This window comes from Leuciscus leuciscus (genome assembly GCF_965113295.1).
Source record: "Leuciscus leuciscus genome assembly, chromosome: 17".
Lineage (NCBI taxonomy): Eukaryota > Metazoa > Chordata > Actinopteri > Cypriniformes > Leuciscidae > Leuciscus > Leuciscus leuciscus.
Window position 1 is genome coordinate 3,783,248 of NC_138741.1, and position 19,982 is coordinate 3,803,229.

The 19,982-nt window shown below is 38.5% G+C and overlaps 1 protein-coding gene across 2 annotated transcripts in view; it reads left to right on the plus strand.

The window, feature by feature from the left end:
* Positions 1–19,982, plus strand: part of sntg2 (syntrophin, gamma 2) — an 83,293-nt gene that overhangs the window by 56,321 nt on the left and 6,990 nt on the right. For both annotated transcript variants that reach the window (XM_082143791.1, XM_082143792.1), the window contains 3 exons: positions 2,499–2,570; positions 4,588–4,797; positions 19,018–19,110. In XM_082143791.1, coding sequence (XP_081999917.1) covers positions 2,499–2,570; positions 4,588–4,797; positions 19,018–19,110 — 375 coding nt within the window. The remainder of the gene's footprint in view (positions 1–2,498; positions 2,571–4,587; positions 4,798–19,017; positions 19,111–19,982) is intronic.

Genomic DNA, 19,982 nt, shown 5'->3' on the forward strand with positions numbered 1-19,982 from the left:
TTATAACACACAAATACATACATATACATATAATAATAATATAATATAATATCTCAGTTTAATAATAAGTAAAATAATTATAAATGAAATATGTATTGTATATCCATACTAGTATGCATTTATTTGTGTGTTATCATATATATCAAACTAATAATATATTATTATAACAAACAAATACATACATACATATAACAATAATATAATATAATATAATATAATATTTATAATATAATGTAATATCTCAGCTTAATAATAAGTAAAATAATAATAAATTAAATATTTATTGTATATCCATACTAATATGCATGTATTTGTGTGTTATAATCATATATATATATATATATATATATATATATATATTCAGTAATATTGCTGTTTCATGGTTCCTACATTTTTTATTAATATTATTATTATTATACCTAGATAATAAATGAAATTCAGTTATTCAGTTATATATATATATATATATATATATATATATATATAAAATTACAAAGATTAATATAATATCATAGGTAGCTGAAATATGAATTGATATATAATATAAATATATATTTATATAAAATTACAAAGATTAATATAATATCATAGTTACCTGAAATATGAACTCACTGGCCAAACTCTATAAATGTATTTTTATTTTATTTTATCCTTCTGGAAAAGTCATTGAAAATCATCTTACATGATCCATAACATGTGAAACACTAGTGAACTTGATCAGGCTGGAAGCTACACACTGCAAAAACAGTCCATGTAGAACGGCAGAATCATATTCTGAACATACCCAGTGTCTCATCGTCCAAAATATGACAACATTACCTGTCCTTTGGTGGTCTCAGACTCGGGACATCCATTCTAATTATATATAATCAATCTATTACTTTCTAATGGACTGTGGCGAGGAAAAGCCATTACCGCGGTGGCCTCGCACACATACGTTATTTGTGACAAATGTTTCATCTTTGCCATTAAGCCTGAAGACACAGGTTTCATCAGTTATGAAATACAACCCTGTACTTTGTGTTGGCAGTGTTTTGTGTGCTATTTTACTGTCTGCACTTCCTAATGCAATGAGATATTTAGCTTCAGCATCCTCTACGTGACTCCGCGATTGGTGCATTAACGTTATTGTAAGTGGTTTGGATACATTTTGTGACCAAAATAACAGTGCTGATATTTCTTTGCTATTTCATTAAATGTGCATTACTGAGTTTAATAAAGGGAGGATAGCAAGGAAACATAGCATTTAACATGCCTTAAAGCCAAGAGAGACGTTCAGAAAATTCATTAGCATCTCATTATGTTTCAGATTTACGTGTGTGTGTGTGGCGCGCAGAGAGAACAGACTGTTACATAAGCGTTATGTCTCTCTAGGTCATGAAGAGGTAATTACTTCAAACTTTTTAATGCACATGGATTTGAATGGAAATGCCAGCGTTGAAATTAATTCTGACGGCGAAAAACAAGACAAGTAACTGCTAAGGTGACCAGTGAACCTAGCGAATTGGTGAATCAGTATCTCGTGTGCATATGAGCGACACCAGCCGCATCTATGAGTCGTCGAGTGTGGGACTGTGGCTTGTGTTAGCTGTTGGTTAACAGTCTTCAGAGGTGTAAAAAGTACTCAATAATGTTACTCAAGTGAATGTACAAGTACTGAGGGAAAATTACTCAATTAAAAGTAAAAGTATCTGACCAGAATCGTTCTTGAGTAAAAGTAAAAAAGTACCACATTAAAATTGTACTTGAGTGTTAAAGAAGTAAAAAGTAACAGCAAGAATGAAAACTAGAGATTCTTGTTTAAGCTTTTAATCTCTAAAAAACATGAAGTGAATGAACCACACACAAGGTTTTATCCTGCTTTAGAACTGTTTGTATTTAATTGTATTTAATTATCAGACTATAAGACTACTATCTAATGCCAGTATGCAACATGCTCCACTAAACATGCTTTTACCACTAAAAGAAAAGAATTCGCTAAGGTACGGCCACGGGTGCTCTTGATCCTGTGTTCGCAGCTGAATCACGTTCTTCCTCCATTTTCTTCCACTGATTGACTGTTATAATTTCTCTAATTTCCAGGTCAAAGTGCTGTGCATTGTGGTAATAGATGCGACATGACGTCACTTCCAAAGGACCAATGAACATGTATGACCAATTTCATGCAATGTGAAAACGAATCTCATTGGCAGAATAAACAACATTTAAATTAAACTGGGCATCAGCGCAGTTCAGTTGGTTTGGTAATGGCAAGGGAAAATAGAATGAAATGATCTCCAAAAAAGAAGTACTTTTTGACTTAGGGTTCCTTTTTTTTTTTTCTTAAAAAATGTAATTAAGTAAAAGTAAAAGTATTGATTTTTAATTATACTCAAGTAAAGTAAAAATCCCCCAAAATAAAATTGTGCTTTAACCCCAGGTTACTGAAGGAAAGGACTAATCGCCTGCTAACTGTGGATGTGTTGTTGTGTAAATGTGTTTCTGTGTGTCTCTATCAGGTCCTGGTGTCGGACTGGGCTCAAGCAGAGGCTAGTTTTCACCTCTGTGAGGTTCTCTTTAAGGTCCATAAGGTACGAACACTCATGCATGGCTTTATCAACAGATGCCAGTTGCTCTGAATGTCTTTTGTTTGTCAGTTAAAGTGAACATGGATGTATTTTCATCATGTTAACATTCATGTTAAATCATATTCCTGTCTAACCGTAGACACGAAACAAAGAAACACACACTTATGTTTAGCAAAGATGCATTCAATTGATCAAAAGTGACTAAAGACATTTAAAATGTAACAAAAGATTCTATTTCAAATAAATGCTGTTCTTTTGAACTTTCTATTCATCGAAAATAAAATGCATCACATTTGCTGATGAATCTGAAGCAGCACGACTGTTTTCAACATTGATAATAATCAGAAATGTTTCTTGAGCATCAAATCATCATATTAGAATCATTTCTGAAGGATCATGTGACACTGAAGACTGGAGTAATGATGCTGAATAAATTACACTTTACTGTATATTCACATAGAGAACAGCTGCTTTAAATTGTAATAATATTTCACTGTTTTTACTGTATTTTTGATCAAATAAATTCAGCCTTTGTGAGCTTAAGAGTCTTCATACCAATTCAAAACTTTGAATAGAAGTGGATATGTTTATATTTTTCATTTAACCACGATTTTTTGTGTGTGTTGTGGTATATTTTCCCCTAAACCTAACTACGTACCTGGATCCTAATCACCTGCGTTTACAGTCGACACTTAATAAATACATTTACCTGGAGTGTCTCCAGTCGACTCCCAAGCGGATCCAATCGACACTTAATCTGGCGCATCAATCGACACCCAATAATCTTTATACTCTAGCTCTTGTGTCTACAGTCGACAACTGGCCTCGAGTTCCTTACTTGTTCCCCTAACTAACTAACTTGCTGCTCAGCATTAATGACAGACAGACTCCAGCAAATGTCCTTTAAATGCTTTAATCACAGCCGGGGGATCTCAGAGCAGTTCTCCAGAGAATCTCCCAAGAAGAAACAAGGAGGATCTAATCCCTACCCTGGAAATCCAGAGTTCTCGCGAGAGCACAAGTTGAATTTGCTCAGCGAGTTACTCTGGCGTTGAGTAATGATGCTCATTAAATATGCCCTTGTATCCGAGCTGCACCAATCACATCGGGTTATCTGATATAGGCGGGCCAGAGGCGGAGCTAAAGATGACGACAGCGCTGTGACGTCCAAGTCATTAGTAAACATTGCAAGATGGCTATGGATGAACACCAGTTGTTTGAAACGGCTTTGGCCGCTACAATGAACGAGTTAGACTTTGCTTTTTACCTAAGAGAGGAACAGAAGACACCACTCGAATCGTTCCTTTGCAAGAAGGGCAATTTTGCTGTTTTGCTGACCGGATACGGCAAGAGTCTAATCTACCAGTTAGCTCTGCTGGTAGCTAAGCGATAACATGTTGTGATTGGTCGTAGTGTTATCCAATTGTGTGCAGTGAGATTTTCAAATGCATGCTTGGTGCCGCCCCTCGAGCTGGCCGAGTTTCATTAGTCAATGCCAGACCATTAATCTTTCAGATTTGGGTCTGGATTTCCAGGCTAGAGAATCCCACCAGCGAACACGAATACAACAGTTTTTACAGAATAAGGGGTATGGCAAAATGACATGAAACATTACTTAATTTCCACACAATTTGATTAGTTCTTCATAGACAAGCCCTCTTGTTACGTTTCAAGTTTAGACATCTGTCTAGTTTCATTTCCCATATTTGTTATTTTTACACACACACACACACACACACACACACACACACACACACACACACACACACACACACACACACACACACACACACACACAACCAAACAACATTCAAAAACAAAGAACAGAACGTTTTAGTGCATTGTGTTTCAAAGTGTTAGGCCTAGAAAGAGAAAGTAAGGTTATATGTTAGAGTTATGATTAGTTTGATATACAGTTTACTATTTTATTCATTAAAAAAATCCATCACAGTGTGCAAAAAAAAAAAAAGATTGATCTTCTTCACATTCGACTTTACTTCAGATCTGTGTTTTTTTATAGCTATGGATAGCCGAAGACTGCTGGATCCAGACCAAGTTTTATATGGGTCTCCAGCAGGACGGGGATCTGCGGGACAGTGAACCCTTCTGCTTCAGTGTGCTCGTGGGACACGGCCAGAGCTTCTGCTACAGCGTTGAGCTGGGCTCAGACCTGGTGCTGTGGGAGAAAGCCTTTCAGAGAGCCGTGTTCATGGAGGTGCAGAGAGTACGGGTGAGTCCGGACACTACTTTACCAAAACCCACACGGTTTTAAAGGGTTAGTTCACCCAAAAAGGAAAAATTCTGTCAGTAATCACTCGCCCTCATGTTGTTCCAACCCCGTCAGACTTTCGTTCATCTTCAGAACACAAATTAAGATATTTTTTATTAAATCTGAGAGCTGTCTCTCATAATGTTATTGAAACTTGCCAGCCCAGAAAGTTAGTAAAGACATCGTTAAAATAGTCCAAGTGACTACAGAAGCGCTGCACTGTTACACTACCTGAACTCACTCAGACCCACACAGAAGAAAATGAAGAGTTGAATAAAGTGGAAAGCTTATTTATTCAACTCTCAGATGATGTATAAATCTCAATTTCAGAAAATTGACCCATGTGACTGGTTTTGTGATCCATGGTCACATATTGTTGTCCTACTGTTAGTTTAACTGCTTCTATTGTTCTCATTTGTAAGTCGCTTTGGATAAAAGCGTCTGCTAAATGAATAAATGTAAACCAATGTAAACTAAATTCAAGGCTTTTGGTCATACCTAGGATATTCAGAACCACCAAAGGAGGGAGAGCATTTTCACATTTGGCTCCAAAACTCTGGAATAGTCTTCCTGATACTGTTCGTTGCTCAGACTCGCTCTCCCAGTTTAAAACTAGATTAAAGTCGCATCTCTTCAGCCAGGCATTCATATAATCCTACAGTTCAAACTACAATCCGGCCTCTAGCTCATAAATGCCAGAAGGAGAACTGGCCCCCGACTGAGCCTGGGTTCTCCCAAGGTTTTTTTTCTCCATTAGGTCACCTGATGGAGTTTTAGGACACCATTAGGTCACTTGATGAAGTTTTTCGGTTCCTTGCCACTGTTGCCTTTGGCTTGCTCAGTTGGGGATATTTTGGGGATATTTAATTTAATTTTATCAATCAATAAATTCCTCTTGAAATAAACTTTGTTGTATTATTTTAATTTAATACTGTGAAGCTGCTTTGATACAATCTGTATTGTGAAAAGCGCTATACAAATACACTTGACTTGACTTGACTTAAACCATTAAGTGGCTGCCATTTCCATTCCCACTCCCAAAAATATATATTTTTAATCGTTTTGCTTTTAAATTATTATTTCGACATTATGAATAAAAATGCTGCCCTCAAAATGTTAATCTGGAGGCTTAAAATAAAACTGCACATTGTAATTTACGTCTATTTATTTATTAGGCATTTGTCAGTAATAAAGTCAAAATGTGGGGAAATGCGCACACACACACACACACACACACACACACACGTGTGTGTGTGTATGTGTAGCTTAAGATAGTTGTTCTCAGCTCAACAATAAGGATTTCAGATTTGTAGTTGCCAAAACACATTTTTTACTGTCAAAAACACACTGCCGTTCAAAGTTTTGTTTTGTGCAAGAAATTCATAAAATGCCAATTTAAAGTGTTTAGTTGCTTTATTCTTATTATTGTAATACAGTAATTAAAATCATCCTGTTCAGGCACAGTATCAAACAACAGTATTTGTAGTACTGAATTTTAAAGAATTATTATCTCAATAGGATGATTTTCATCAATGCATTACAGTAATACGAACAAAGCAATGCAGTAAACTTTTTTTGCTTTACGGTAACATGAATGCATCTTTTATTTTTAAAATATACATATCCTGTCAATCAGTGTTATGGCATTAAAATGCCTCTTCAAGAGATTAAACACAAAGAAAGCTGTATATGACAAGTGAAGCATTGATTTCTGCATCTGTCAGCAATGCATGCGAGATCAGGAGCACGTGTGTGTGTGTGTGTGTGTGTGTGTGTGTGTGTGTGTGTGTGTGTGTGTGTGTGTGTGTGTGTGTGTGTGTGTGTGTGTGATTTGTGCGTTTCAAATGTTATTACTGCTTTAATTAAATTCCTCTGAAGACTCTTTTCTGTGAGACCTCTCCTCATTGAGCCGTTAAATTACCTTCACTATACATAAGCCTAGCGCATCTCTGGTGTCGCCATGAACTCCTGCAGGGCAGCTATTATGAAGTATATGCTAACATAAGTTCATGGGATGAAGGGGATTTAAGACTCAGCAGCTCCGGAGACTTGCCGTACTCAAACTTAAGTCATTTTAAATACCACCCGAGGTCAAACTCAGAGCGTCACTTTTCGGCTCTGAAAGCGACTGAGTTTGTGCGCTATCCGAACGACCCTCGAACGAAGCTCGAGCACGCAAGTGTGAATTACTACGAGTGTTTATTTATGGCTCATGAGCATTATGCTGGTTTATGTCTCTGCCAGCGGCGTGTTGGTTTCTCTGCAGTGTTTAATCAGCGCTGATTCGCTCAAACTTTGGCTTAGTGGAGCAGATTAGTGGCTCTCTGGATAAACTGCATATCATATTCCATGCAAGACATCAAAATCCTCATCTAACACTACGCTAACGTTTCATTTGAGGCTAATTGAGGGAGTAAAGGCCACATAAAGGCCTAATAGCAAGCGCTCAAGTGGCCCATCGTGACATGCTGCCAAGATCTGACAGCCAAATTTACTACATGTCCGTTTGATCTTAATTCCGAGGGCGATTATTTCCAATGGCATTTTCGTGTCCTTGAAAGGCCCAACATGAGTGTGTGATGTATTTCTTTGTGAGCGTCATAAAGTGTCAAATTCAGATGAAATTCGCCCCGAGATTACAGCTGGCGATGGGTAATGTGATGAGTTTGACCTTTGGCTGCACAATATTGGAAAAAACCTGACATTGTGATATTTTGTTTTTCTACAATATGCAGTGTATTGAATTGAATTCTGGAATGATTTTGTTGGGGATTGCATCTGCATTGAAATTAAAATTAGTTGAAGGTTGAAAAATGACTTTTTACTCTGAAGACTTTTATTTGAGTATGAACCGTCCTTTTAGGGCTGAACAATGTGGGAAAAACTTGAAAAAATTGTATGATTCCCAAAATTTGGATGTTCACACGCCATAAAGTGAACAGAGTAATATATATATATATATATAATACACATTTTTCAAGTTTTTCCCACATTGTTCAGCCCTAAAAGGACGGTTCATACTCAAATAAAAGTCTTCAGAGTAAAAAGTAATTTTTCAGCCTTCAACTAATTTTAATTTCTTTTCTTTTTTTTGGTTAATAATTCGTTAATTTTTGTTTGTTAATTTTGTTAATTAGTTTTTTTTGTTAATTCGTTTTTTGACAAATTCAATATGGCTATAAAATAATTAACAGTTGTTTATTGTTATTAACAAATAATCAAAATAAATATATTGTAATAATACTATATAAACATCATTATCTTTTATAATACTGCTGAAAATTATAATTACTAATATTTATGTCTTAATTTCTGTAATTTTTTCTAAACATTAAACCACCGAGCCAGTGATATTTTAGTATCACTGAGATACTATATCATTTTTATTAAAATTTCAAATTTCAGTTATGATTTCCATATTTTGCATTTTCATGTTAGTCATTTTGTATTTTTAATTAAAGAAGTTTGTTGTGTGTTTTTGTCATTTATAGTATTTATATATATATATATGTCTAGGTAGTTTTTATTAATTTTATTATTATAGTTTTAATTTTAAAGTTAAAGTTAAAATATAATAAAATGAGAAATGTTGCCTTGGCAAGTGGCTGAAATAAAAGCTTTGCAACAATTATTTTTATTTTTTATTGCTTTAGTTTTAGTTAACTATAATGACCTTGCTTAGAGCTTTTATTTTGGCGGTTTGCTGGTAAATAAATATGTGTTGCAGGTTTCAGATTGAATTGCTGCACGCGTGTAAATGAACACAGTGTTTTGCTTCACTCTGAAACCCTGCAGCGCATACTGTATATCCGCGCTGTAATTAAATCACAGCCTTCGTGATGTGAAAATCGCATAAAGCCATATTGCATCTATTTGGATATACAGTATTGTGCAGCCTTACTTTACTTAGTTATTTAGGGAGGATTGATTCTTCTAAATTGTAAACGAGTGTGTGCTAACCATAGACTGTAAAAAAAGATGGACGACGCCCCTTCGCTCTCTTCCATTGATGAGAACTGAAGCCGCCAGTGTCCCGATATGGCGCTGACATATTGGAACTTGAGTCTGCGCAGTAGCGATCTCGGGACCAGACCTGCGCAGTAGTGGCAGGAAGTAAAGCCGCGAAATCAATGCTCCGCCCTCACTCTCGCAGAATGCACTCAGGGTGAGAGCATTCTGCACACTTTTTTAAAAATTGATTGCAGTACGACAAGAGGCTTGTTAAAATAAAGTAAACACAATCTCCTCAGTCCTCCGAAGATCCCGAAAAAATGTCCGTTGGTGCTTCAGTGACTACTTCGCTCAGAGAACCTGTCAATCACAGCTGTCAATCATGACGTTACACCACCGCATCACGCAACTAACTAAAAACCAACTTATTTTTGAAACAGACACTTGAACTTACATCAGCGTGATAAAAACGACAGCAAATGAAAGAAACCACCTTTGGAAAAAAGATATTTGAAGTGTAATTTAATTGTTTAGTTGGTCTCACGTCCCGTTGAATAACACGGGGAGGCGGGGCTTATGACCTATACTAGGACCAGTCACCGGGGGGCGATCGAGACGTTTTGGCTTCACTTTTCAGGGCTTGTGCGGCACGCTTGGTGCTAACAGGAAGTTGCCGTTCTTCAACCCAGCAATTTAACATGATAGCAAATGGTTTAACTTGCACTTTCACACATTTAAGTTCTTATATTTATCTAAAATTATTTGAAAAAACGTCTGTGGAAATGACAGCATGTCTCTTGTGCACACAAGCCACAGATTTCTGTCTTGCATATCTATTGATATCAACTCTGATGTCATGTGCGAAATGTCATGCCTTTAATCATTGACATTTACAGGTATGCATCTGAAGATGCTTTTATCCATTGCATTTAACAGTATGAACACTTTCGGTTCATGCATTCCCTGAGAATCAAACCCATGACCTTGACGTTGCATAGACCATGCTTTACAATGTGTGATTTATGGCGTTTCTTTCCACCACATAACTAGCTAAATCAAGATAATAGTTTTTAATTGGTTGATTGATTGACCCTGTTTCATTAAGAACTGTGAATACTTTTCATGTTGATTATATTTCGGCAAATTGAACAGAATTGGTCTTATTCATGAAACACAGACAATTATGTGTGATTCATTCATAATTCACTCCTTTTATAAGCATTGAATTGATTTAAAATGTCATTATGAAATAAGATTTTTTATGATTTTTTTATATATTTTTTTATATAAGTATTAGGTCATTTGAAAATGTTTCCACTAAATCCATCAAAACGTTTATTTGATCTCAGGGTTGTAGTAAATGTCTAATTAAGGATTTTGAAGCAAAACACTTTCCCCCGTTTGGAAAGAAGAGGGTCAGAAAGCAGCCCTGAGCCTGAGCTGTATTATTCTGTACCCTTAACCAGACATTTATAAATAATACAAAGCAACGAAGCTGTCAGAAACTATTTCAATCACTGCAATGCTGAGATACAGAAAGGGCAACATGCAAAGCTCCCAAATTCATCAGCGTGGCTTTGCAGAAGACCTTCAGTCTGTAACGCGCTGTAAACACTGCGCTGGTTCTCTGCCACTGTCCGTCCAGAACGCTCTGGTCCAGCTCAAAGCCCCGAAGCTCATCCAGAACGCTCTGGTCCAGCTCAAAGCCCCGAAGCTCATCCAGAACGCTCTGGTCCAGCTCAAAGCCCCGAAGCTCCTCCAGAACGCTCTGGTCCAGCTCAAAGCCCCAAAGCTCTTTCAGAACGCTCTGGTCCAGCTCAAAGCCCCAAAGCTCATCCAGAACTCTCTGGTCCAGCTCAAAGCCCCGGAGCTCATCCAGAATGCTCTGGTCCAGCTCAAAGCCCCGGAACTCATCCAGAACTCTCTGGTCCAGCTCAAAGCCCCGAAGCTCATCCAGAACGCTCTGGTCCAGCTCAAAGCCCCGAAGCTCATCCAGAACGCTCTGGTCCAGCTCAAAGCCCCGAAGCTCATCCAGAACGCTCTGGTCCAGCTCAAAGCCCCGAAGCTCTTCCAGAACGCTCTGGTCCAGCTCAAAGCCCCGGAGCTCATCCAGAACGCTCTGGTCCAGGTCAAAGCCCCGAAGCTCATCCAGAACGCTCTGGTCCAGCTCAAAGCCCCAAAGCTCTTTCAGAACGCTCTGGTTCAGCTCAAAGCCCCAAAGCTCATCCAGAACTCTCTGGTCCAGCTCAAAGCCCCGGAGCTCATCCAGAATGCTCTGGTCCAGCTCAAAGCCCCGGAGCTCATCCAGAACTCTCTGGTCCAGCTCAAAGCCCCGAAGCTCATCCAGAACGCTCTGGTCCAGCTCAAAGCCCAGCCAGCTCAAAGCCCCGAAGCTCTTCCAGAACGCTCTGGTCCAGCTCAAAGCCCCGGAGCTCATCCAGAACGCTCTGGTCCAGCTCAAAGCCCCGAAGCTCATCCAGAACTCTCTGGTCCAGCTCAAAGCCCCGAAGCTCATCCAGAACTCTCTGGTCCAGCTCAAAGCCCCGAAGCTCATCCAGAACGCTCTGGTCCAGCTCAAAGCCCCAAAGCTCTTCCAGAACGCTCTGGTCCAGCTCAAAGCTCCGAAGCTCATCCAGAACGCTCTGGTCCAGCTCAAAGCCCCGAAGCTCTTCCAGAACGCTCTGGTCCAGCTCAAAGCCCCGAAGCTCATCCAGAACGCTCTGGTCCAGCTCAAAGCCCCAAAGCTCATCCAGAACGCTCTGGTCCAGCTCAAAGCCCCAAAGCTCATCCAGAACGCTCTGGTCCAGCTCAAAGCCCCGGAGCTCATCCAGAACGCTCTGGTCCAGCTCAAAGCCCCGAAGCTCATCCAGAACACTCTGGTCCAGCTCAAAGCCTCGAAGCTCATCCAGAACGCTCTGGTCCAGCTCAAAGCCCCGAAGCTCATCCAGAACGCTCTGGTCCAGCTCAAAGCCCCGAAGCTCATCCAGAACGCTCTGGTCCAGCTCAAAGCCCCGAAGCTCTTCCAGAACGCTCTGGTCCAGCTCAAAGCCCCGGAGCTCATCCAGAACGCTCTGGTCCAGCTCAAAGCCCCGAAGCTCATCCAGAACGCTCTGGTCCAGCTCAAAGCCCCAAAGCTCATCCAGAACGCTCTGGTCCAGCTCAAAGCCCCAAAGCTCATCCAGAACGCTCTGGTCCAGCTCAAAGCCCCGGAGCTCATCCAGAACGCTCTGGTCCAGCTCAAAGCCCCGAAGCTCATCCAGAACACTCTGGTCCAGCTCAAAGCCTCGAAGCTCATCCAGAACACTCTGGTCCAGCTCAAAGCCCCAAAGCTCATCCAGAACGCTCTGGTCCAGCTCAAAGCCCCAAAGCTCATCCAGAACGCTCTGGTCCAGCTCAAAGCCCCGAAGCTCTTCCAGAACGCTCTGGTCCAGCTCAAAGCTCCAAAGCTCATCCAGAACGCTCTGGTCCAGCTCAAAGCCCCGGAGCTCATCCAGAACGCTCTGGTCCAGCTCAAAGCCCCGAAGCTCATCCAGAACACTCTGGTCCAGCTCAAAGCCTCGAAGCTCATCCAGAACGCTCTGGTCCAGCTCAAAGCCCCGAAGCTCATCCAGAACGCTCTGGTCCAGCTCAAAGTCCCGAAGCTCTTCCAGAGAGCGCAGGACGCACTGTTGCACAACAGCATGACAGTTTTATGAGGCAGCGTGAAAGATTTTATAATCATTTTATATGGTGCATTCATGTGGAGAAGTCAGCGGGAGATCAGGATCATGACTTCTTTGGGTTTAGGAAGTTGCAATCTTGTTTAAATGAATGGACAGTTGCTCCTAAGGCAACATCTTAACCGAATCCACTGAAAATATCCATTTGGGATATGGTTATGCTTTCAGAGCATATTAAAGGAGATTTTCCGACTTTCTCGTAATTCACACCGTCAAAACTGTTGTAGCCAGGATGATAATCAATTCACAGCACTAATATGTGCATAAATATACATAATATATACAGATCCAAATCACAAAACCAGTCACAAGTCGCACGGGTATATTTTATATGGGTCAATCATATCGATTTTTCTTTTATGCCAAAAATCATTAGGATATTAAGTAAAGATCACGTTCCATGAAGATATTTTGTAAATTTTCTACCGTAAATATATAAAACATATATTTTTGTGAGTGAATGCAGCACAATCGTGAACATAAATGGACAACTTTAAAGGAGATTTTCTCAATGTTTAGATTTTTTTCACCTTCAAATTCCAGATTTTCATAGTTTTCATACAAAAGTTATTCAGTTTTCATTATTAACTACGACTTTTGTCTCAAACTTTGAATTTACTGTGTATTAATAGTTAGTAAGTTAGGTGTTGTTGTTGTAGTTGTTAAGTTTATAGTATTAACAAATGTTGAATATGGTAATGCAGAATAAGGCATTATATGTGCTTTATAAGTACTAATAAAAAGCCAATATTCTAGTAATATGCATGCATAGTTAATACTGAGAATTGCTCGCAAAAGTTATTTATATTACACCATAAAATGCTGAGTTATTTGGTAACACTTTATTTTGATGGTGCATTTTGAACATTGTGTTGACTATAAGTAACTTTGCAACTACATGTCAACTAACTCTCATTAGAGTATTAATAGACTGACAGCTTAATATCTGCAAACTCTTTATTTATGATGGTCCTCCAACAATACTGACTATAAGAAACTTTGCAACTACGTCAACTTATTCTAACCCTAACCATTCTACTACACTCTAATGAGAGTTATGAAGGTGCAACATTACTTGAACAAACCCAATCGAATGGACAAAATTTAACCCAATGGTTGGGTTTATTCATATTTGACATATTTGGGTTGACAATTTTTTGGCCGCATTTTTTAGTGAACCTAAAGAGAAAGTTTGTGCAGTATATGTTGAGTATATCCCTGACACTAGTGTTTCTTTTCTAAACAAACACGACTAATTACTGTAAGGTGAAAGTGACTTTAATCATTCATGAACAGTAGTTGCAGACCCAGCGGTTTGTGTTCATCACTCTGCTCATGTCATTGCCCTTCATCAGTTAGGCCTTGATTGTCCAGTCCTCATTTAGGATGATGTTATTCCCGGCCCTGAGAGATGGATGGGTGTTTTAAAGAGATGCATTAACGCTCCATGAGCTTTGGTGCACATCAGCCTTCAAAGCCACTTGAGAAAGCAATAAGTTCATTATGCATTTGTGAGCATGATTGCAGATTATCCGGACGTGCTTTTCTGGGATGAGATGGGCTGAATGCTGGACCTCTAGTGTGTCAAGCACTTTTTCACATCATGAATGAACAAATATCTGCTGATATGAGACGCTGTCCTTCGGGATTCCACTATGTGTGACGGAGAATGTGCCTTGTGTTGTTAAGTACAGTCTGTAATGCATGCATTGTTGCATTTGTCCAAAACACAACAATGCATGAACTGCATGAATGCACTTATAGAATGTTTGCATTTTCATGATGCAGTGTAACCAAAAACAGAAGCCCTTAAAAACCAACGGGCCTTTGTTTGTCCAGATGTTGTAGACATGCATCTGTTGCAATTCATTAAGATCAACAAACACAACAAAGGCTTAACATGTTTTCATTTACAAGCAGAAGTGGCTTTTCTGAGTAGTGTTAAGAAATGTTTCGTGTGAAGAACAGTGTTGTTCTGGTGCAGTGCAGCATGTTCTCCTGTGATCTTGCATTGAAGTTCAATGGCTCCTCATTGTCTTAGACCAGAAACATATTTAATGCAGTTACGCATGCACAAATGGCCAATGCATTGCAAGCATGTAATCCTGATGTACAGTAAAATGAAAACAGAAAATGTAAAATTAATAAAAACTATAATAGTATGTCATGATACTAATTAAAATAACTCTGGTTGTTATTCGGGTAGCTACATATACTGTATACATGTTGACTTTAAAGGGGCTATATGTAAGATATTTCATGTATTAATCCCTTTTTTATTGCCAATGTGTGATCAGCTTGTAACAAAACGTAAAAAATTAGACCTTCCCCGACTTCCTATGTAAGTCTACAGACTTATTTTTATGTGAAGAAATCAAAAGGATTTGATGTTTTAGGACCCATTAAATGTACATATTATACAATGTTCAGGATAATGGCGAAATAGCTGCACATATTTACATATTCATCTAACCGTCGCTTTCAGCAGTGTGGACGGCGTCTGGATGTTCGTTAAATCACTGCAAATTTATTTCAAACTTCTTACTTCTAAACAAAGAATGAAAAAGAATTTCGCCGTGAGTTCATCAGGGCTTTGAATCACGTTCAGGGCTCTATTTTAACGATCTGAAACGCAAGTATCAAACGCGAAACGCAAGTAACTTTGTGGGCGGATCTCTGGATCTCCTCGGGATAAATGACTCTTGCTCCTGATGCAAATCTAAAATGGGTTCATCTGAAGTAGCTTCATTACTCATAGGTGTGGTTTGGGCGTAACGTGAAATAAACCAATCAGAGCATAATCTCACATTCCCTTTAAGAGCAGGCGCGCTTGTTCCATGACGGTTTACTATTATAACGGCGGATTTGCCAGACGCACGCCAGGAGCGGTTCACAGCCGAGGAGACCGACGTTCTCGTCAGGGCCGTAAAACACAGAGAAGTGACATTGGGATGGAGAAACACACCCAAATTAGCTTCGGTTAAACAGGCGTATAATAATTTGGGTAAATGCGTAAACTAGATTTATGCCTATTTTTTCACATCTTCATGGACACCACAATGATTTCCCTCATGTGGAATATTTTTCCTTGTAATTATGTATGGTTTGCAAAAATGAGAACTGCTGCTTCTGTGTAGATGAGAGAAGCAAAGTGTGTGTGTGTTGTGCACACGCTACATTATGGCCAAGCATGCCCCCTTAAAATAGCATCTGAACGCGCCACTGACTTTAGACTAGGTTTCTCCTGGTCTGTGGCGGAATTGTTTTCTGAAACTGCAAAAAAGCACCAGGGAACGTTTGCGCCGGAACACGCCTCCTCTTTTCGCTGAACCGCCCCCGGGAGCGCAAGTTCATTCCCTAATTTACCGACGTGCGTCTGTGGAGGGAAAAGTCCGCTGTGCAAAATAGGAATGATACATGCGTCTGTGTACAAAGTCAATTGCGCTGGGTGCAAGATAGGGCCCTTAGACCCTTTAATTACGTTGCTCTGCAAGATTATCATCATACTGCATGTCAGTAGTTCACCTGATATAGAAAACTGATTGTAGAAGACAATTTATGCTAATATATGATGACGTACAACTTGTGTGTATTTTAAAAAGCAGCGATGCATTGACTTGAGCTTGCATGGATAGAAGTGTTGGGGTTTACATATCTTCGTAGAGTATGCTTAGATTTCCATGAGATGCAGCTTAACTTATACATGAATCACCCAAATATTTATGTGTTTTTTTAATGTCTGTCCAGATGTTTTTGGAGATGCATCTGTTGCAGTGCATTAGATCATCCAACACAACAGCACATGTGTGTCTGGCAGGAGAAGTTTGCTGCATTTGTATTGTGCTGTTGTGTCTCTTCGCTCAACTTGACAAGGAAATCCTCGACAAACCTCACTATGTGTTTTTCAGATCCCTCTAGAGAAGCTCTCCAATTAGCGGCGTGTATTCTGTGCTTTACATGTGACAGCAGACGCTTACGTGAGGCGACAGTAAGCACTGTTAATCCGCTTCACTAGCGTTTGCTTTCTCTGGCAGCTGAATTTCATACGCCTCTTAAAACGCGACCGCACATCTGTGCCGTGAGTAAACGGCCTCTCTGTTCCAGCAGATGTGTGTCTCGTGATGAATCAAGAGTTTGAGGCCAAAGGTAACAGGGAGTTTGTACGTCTTTCAGTTTGGAAAGTTTAAAAGAGTTGGTATAATGTGCTTTTCACAAGATGTAAAATAAGTCTCTGATGTCCCCAGAGTGTGTATGTGAAGTTTTAGCTCAAAATTCCCCACAGATATGTCATATAGCCTTTTAAAATTGTCACTTTTTGAGGGTGAGCAAAAACGTACACTTTTCGTGTCTGTCCCTTTAAATGCAAATGAGCTGCTGCTCCCGGCACAGGGGGCGGAGCTTCAACAGCTTGTGTCCTTTTACCTCACACAGACACACACTGAAAATTTCAAAAACTTGTAGCCTTTTATGTTCAAACCGGAGTCAGACAATGATGGAGAGACTCAAGAAGAAGTGACAACATGTAGAAGCAACAGGACATTTCTGAATGGTTAGATGATGAATTTATGAAGCTTATGAGTAGTTATCTTCTAGTCATTGATTAGCATATTCTGTCTTGATAATCTATAAATCACGTTCCCGGGGGCGGGATTTATGTAAATTCTAGGGTTGGTGATGTCACTAACCCGGGAGGAATGTGGTGTAGTCTCTACCAGCCGTTTGTTGTAGTCCTTAAAAAGCGATTTCTTTAAAAGCAAATATCTCTCTTTGCTTTGAACTTTGAGCGTCTTAACTTTGCAGATGTTGTTTCTGCTCAAACATCAACATTACACACTAACTAAAGTTAGAAAAGTCAAATCATAATCAACCACCCCTTTAAGAAGTGCATCTTGTGGTTATCAGGTTCATATTCAGAGGTCGGTGTGTTGGGCTCAATTAGATCTCATAATTCTGTGAGCTGTAGGGTAGAGTTTAATGCACAAAAAATAATAAGTACCCGAGAGAAATCTCGGCACGATAATTCCCATACTCCTTCCATATTAGTCAGAGCTGTGTTGACGAACTTTAATGGCTTCTGCTCTGGCTCGACAGATTGCTTGATGATGTTAGAGAATCAAAATGTCACTGCCGGGCGTCCAGGAAGACTCGCTCTCCTCCTCCTGCCTAATTGATTTCAAGAGCCACTCACTGTAATACTGCGAATATTACGGTTACATTTCATGCATATTTAGCTACAAATGTTTCTTTATTTGAGGGTTTGATTTGAAAATGCAGATCAGGCGGAACAGACGGCTGCGGTTCTGACACTCGGCTGGGGTTTTTACTCGGCTTTGCATTTTAATTTGGGACTTTGATTTGTGGATCATATATCAATCGTTTTTTGTTCATTTAATTATGCTTATCAATCAGTTTTAGGACAGATGTGTTCTGTAATTATAATCAGTTATGTGAAGTATTGTACTTACAAACTGCTTGATGTAATTTCATTTGGAATGAAAATTATGTCTGAAATATTCTTTGATCCACTTTATAGTTTTGTTTAGTATGTGTTTTGAGTTTTAATGTAAACATTTACTCAATTTGAGTGATCATTAATTTTACATTTACATGTGTGCATTTGATAGATGCTTTTTCCAAAGTGACTTCTGAATTCTGGGGATTTTTAATTATTATTTTTTGCTTACATTTTTAATAATTTAAATATTTTATTTATATATATTTTTTTTATTACAATAATTTTTATTTTTTTAATAAACAATTTTAAATAATTGATATAAAGTTTATTTGATTTATTTTAATTATATATACATTTCAGCAGCTGGAAAGAATTCAACGGCTTTAAACATGGGTCATAAAAAAAATAAAAAAATTGTACTTTGTATTTTAAAAAAAAAATGTTTAAAGCCGTTGTTTCTTTCCAGCTTCTGAAATGTTCGACCCAATGATCTTCAGGCGCTGTGCTTCAGCTCGGACCTCTATAATGTGATTTTGAGGGTCATTGTGTTGGGAATACTGATGCGATGCGTCTCTATAATCACATTGACTAGAAACACAAACTTCCAGGAATCTAATTATAGTAAACAAATCACTGAGACTCTCCGGTTCTCCGACACATTTACACGAGCCCTTCAGATCTTCGTTCCTCTCGGTCAGTCCATTAACCAACAGATTCGGACTCGGTCGAGTTCAGGTGCACGCGTAAATCCTCTTACTCTCACCATAGCACAGCACTGCAGAATTACTGGGCTGGGTATTGATTTCTCCCTTTAGAAAATTGATTATTAGACAACTTCTTCTATCTTAGTTTCTTCTTTGTATTAAAAGCGCAGTGTTGGGCAGCCGTTTCCATGGCAACTGAGCCGTACCTGTGCTATTCCCAGGAATATATAAAGCATGTGAGATCAGGACCGTGGAGAATGTTTTTTAGAGAAGCGATTTAAATATGAATGTTGTGTGTGTTGTTTTACAGTGTTTGAGCTTGTGTGTAAGTATTCCTCTTGTTCCTCTGCAGTGGAAGAGCTACATGTGCAGCAGTCAAGGGAAGATCCTGAGCTTCACAGTCGACTTCGAGTCGGGCTTCTCCTGCTCCGAGAACATCTCAAAGGTGAGGAAATCAAAGCTTGCTGTGTTCGCTGCTTATTGTGTTTCTGAGCTGAATCCTGACAGGAGTGAACTCAGAATAAACTGCTTTTATCTTGCGCTCAGTGTTTCAGGTTATTACTGTTCTGCTCCTTCCTATTCATGGGTTTCATCAGGTCCCTTTCCACAGGTGTATAAAATCAAGCACTTAGATTATGAATGCAGACTGCATTGTGCTTGATTAATACACCTGTGGAAAGGGACCGGATGAAATCCATGAATAAGCTGCTTTACTCTTATTAGCAAAACACACTCGGGTCATCCCTGGCACTTAATAAGGAATCTTCCCATTTTTTGAAATATTTTTTTATTATAATTTTTATTTTATTTATTATTATTATTTTTTGTTTGTTTATTTATATCTATATCATTATGTATTACATTTTTTATTTATTTATTTATATATTTATTTTACTTTTTTTTATTACATTTTTATTTATTTATATCTATATTTATTTATAATTTATTTATAATTTATTCATATCTATAATAATATATGAATAAAAATAAATAAATAAATGTAGAAAAATATTATATATATATATATATATAGATAGATAGATAGATAGATAGATAGATAGATAGATAGATAGATAGATAGATAGATAGATAGATAGATATAGATATGTTTATTTGTATTGAATGTAGTTTTTTCTATCCAAAATGTTTCAAACCAAACTTGTTTTCTTGTGAATATTCTTGAATCGGTGATCAATTAATAGGTTTTTCCAGTGTCTTAAAAAATCATCCTTTTAATCTGTAAAATCCCTTTAAATAGCAAAAGCCAGTTCCACAATGACATCATCATCATCCATGAAGTGACATCATTTTGGGGGG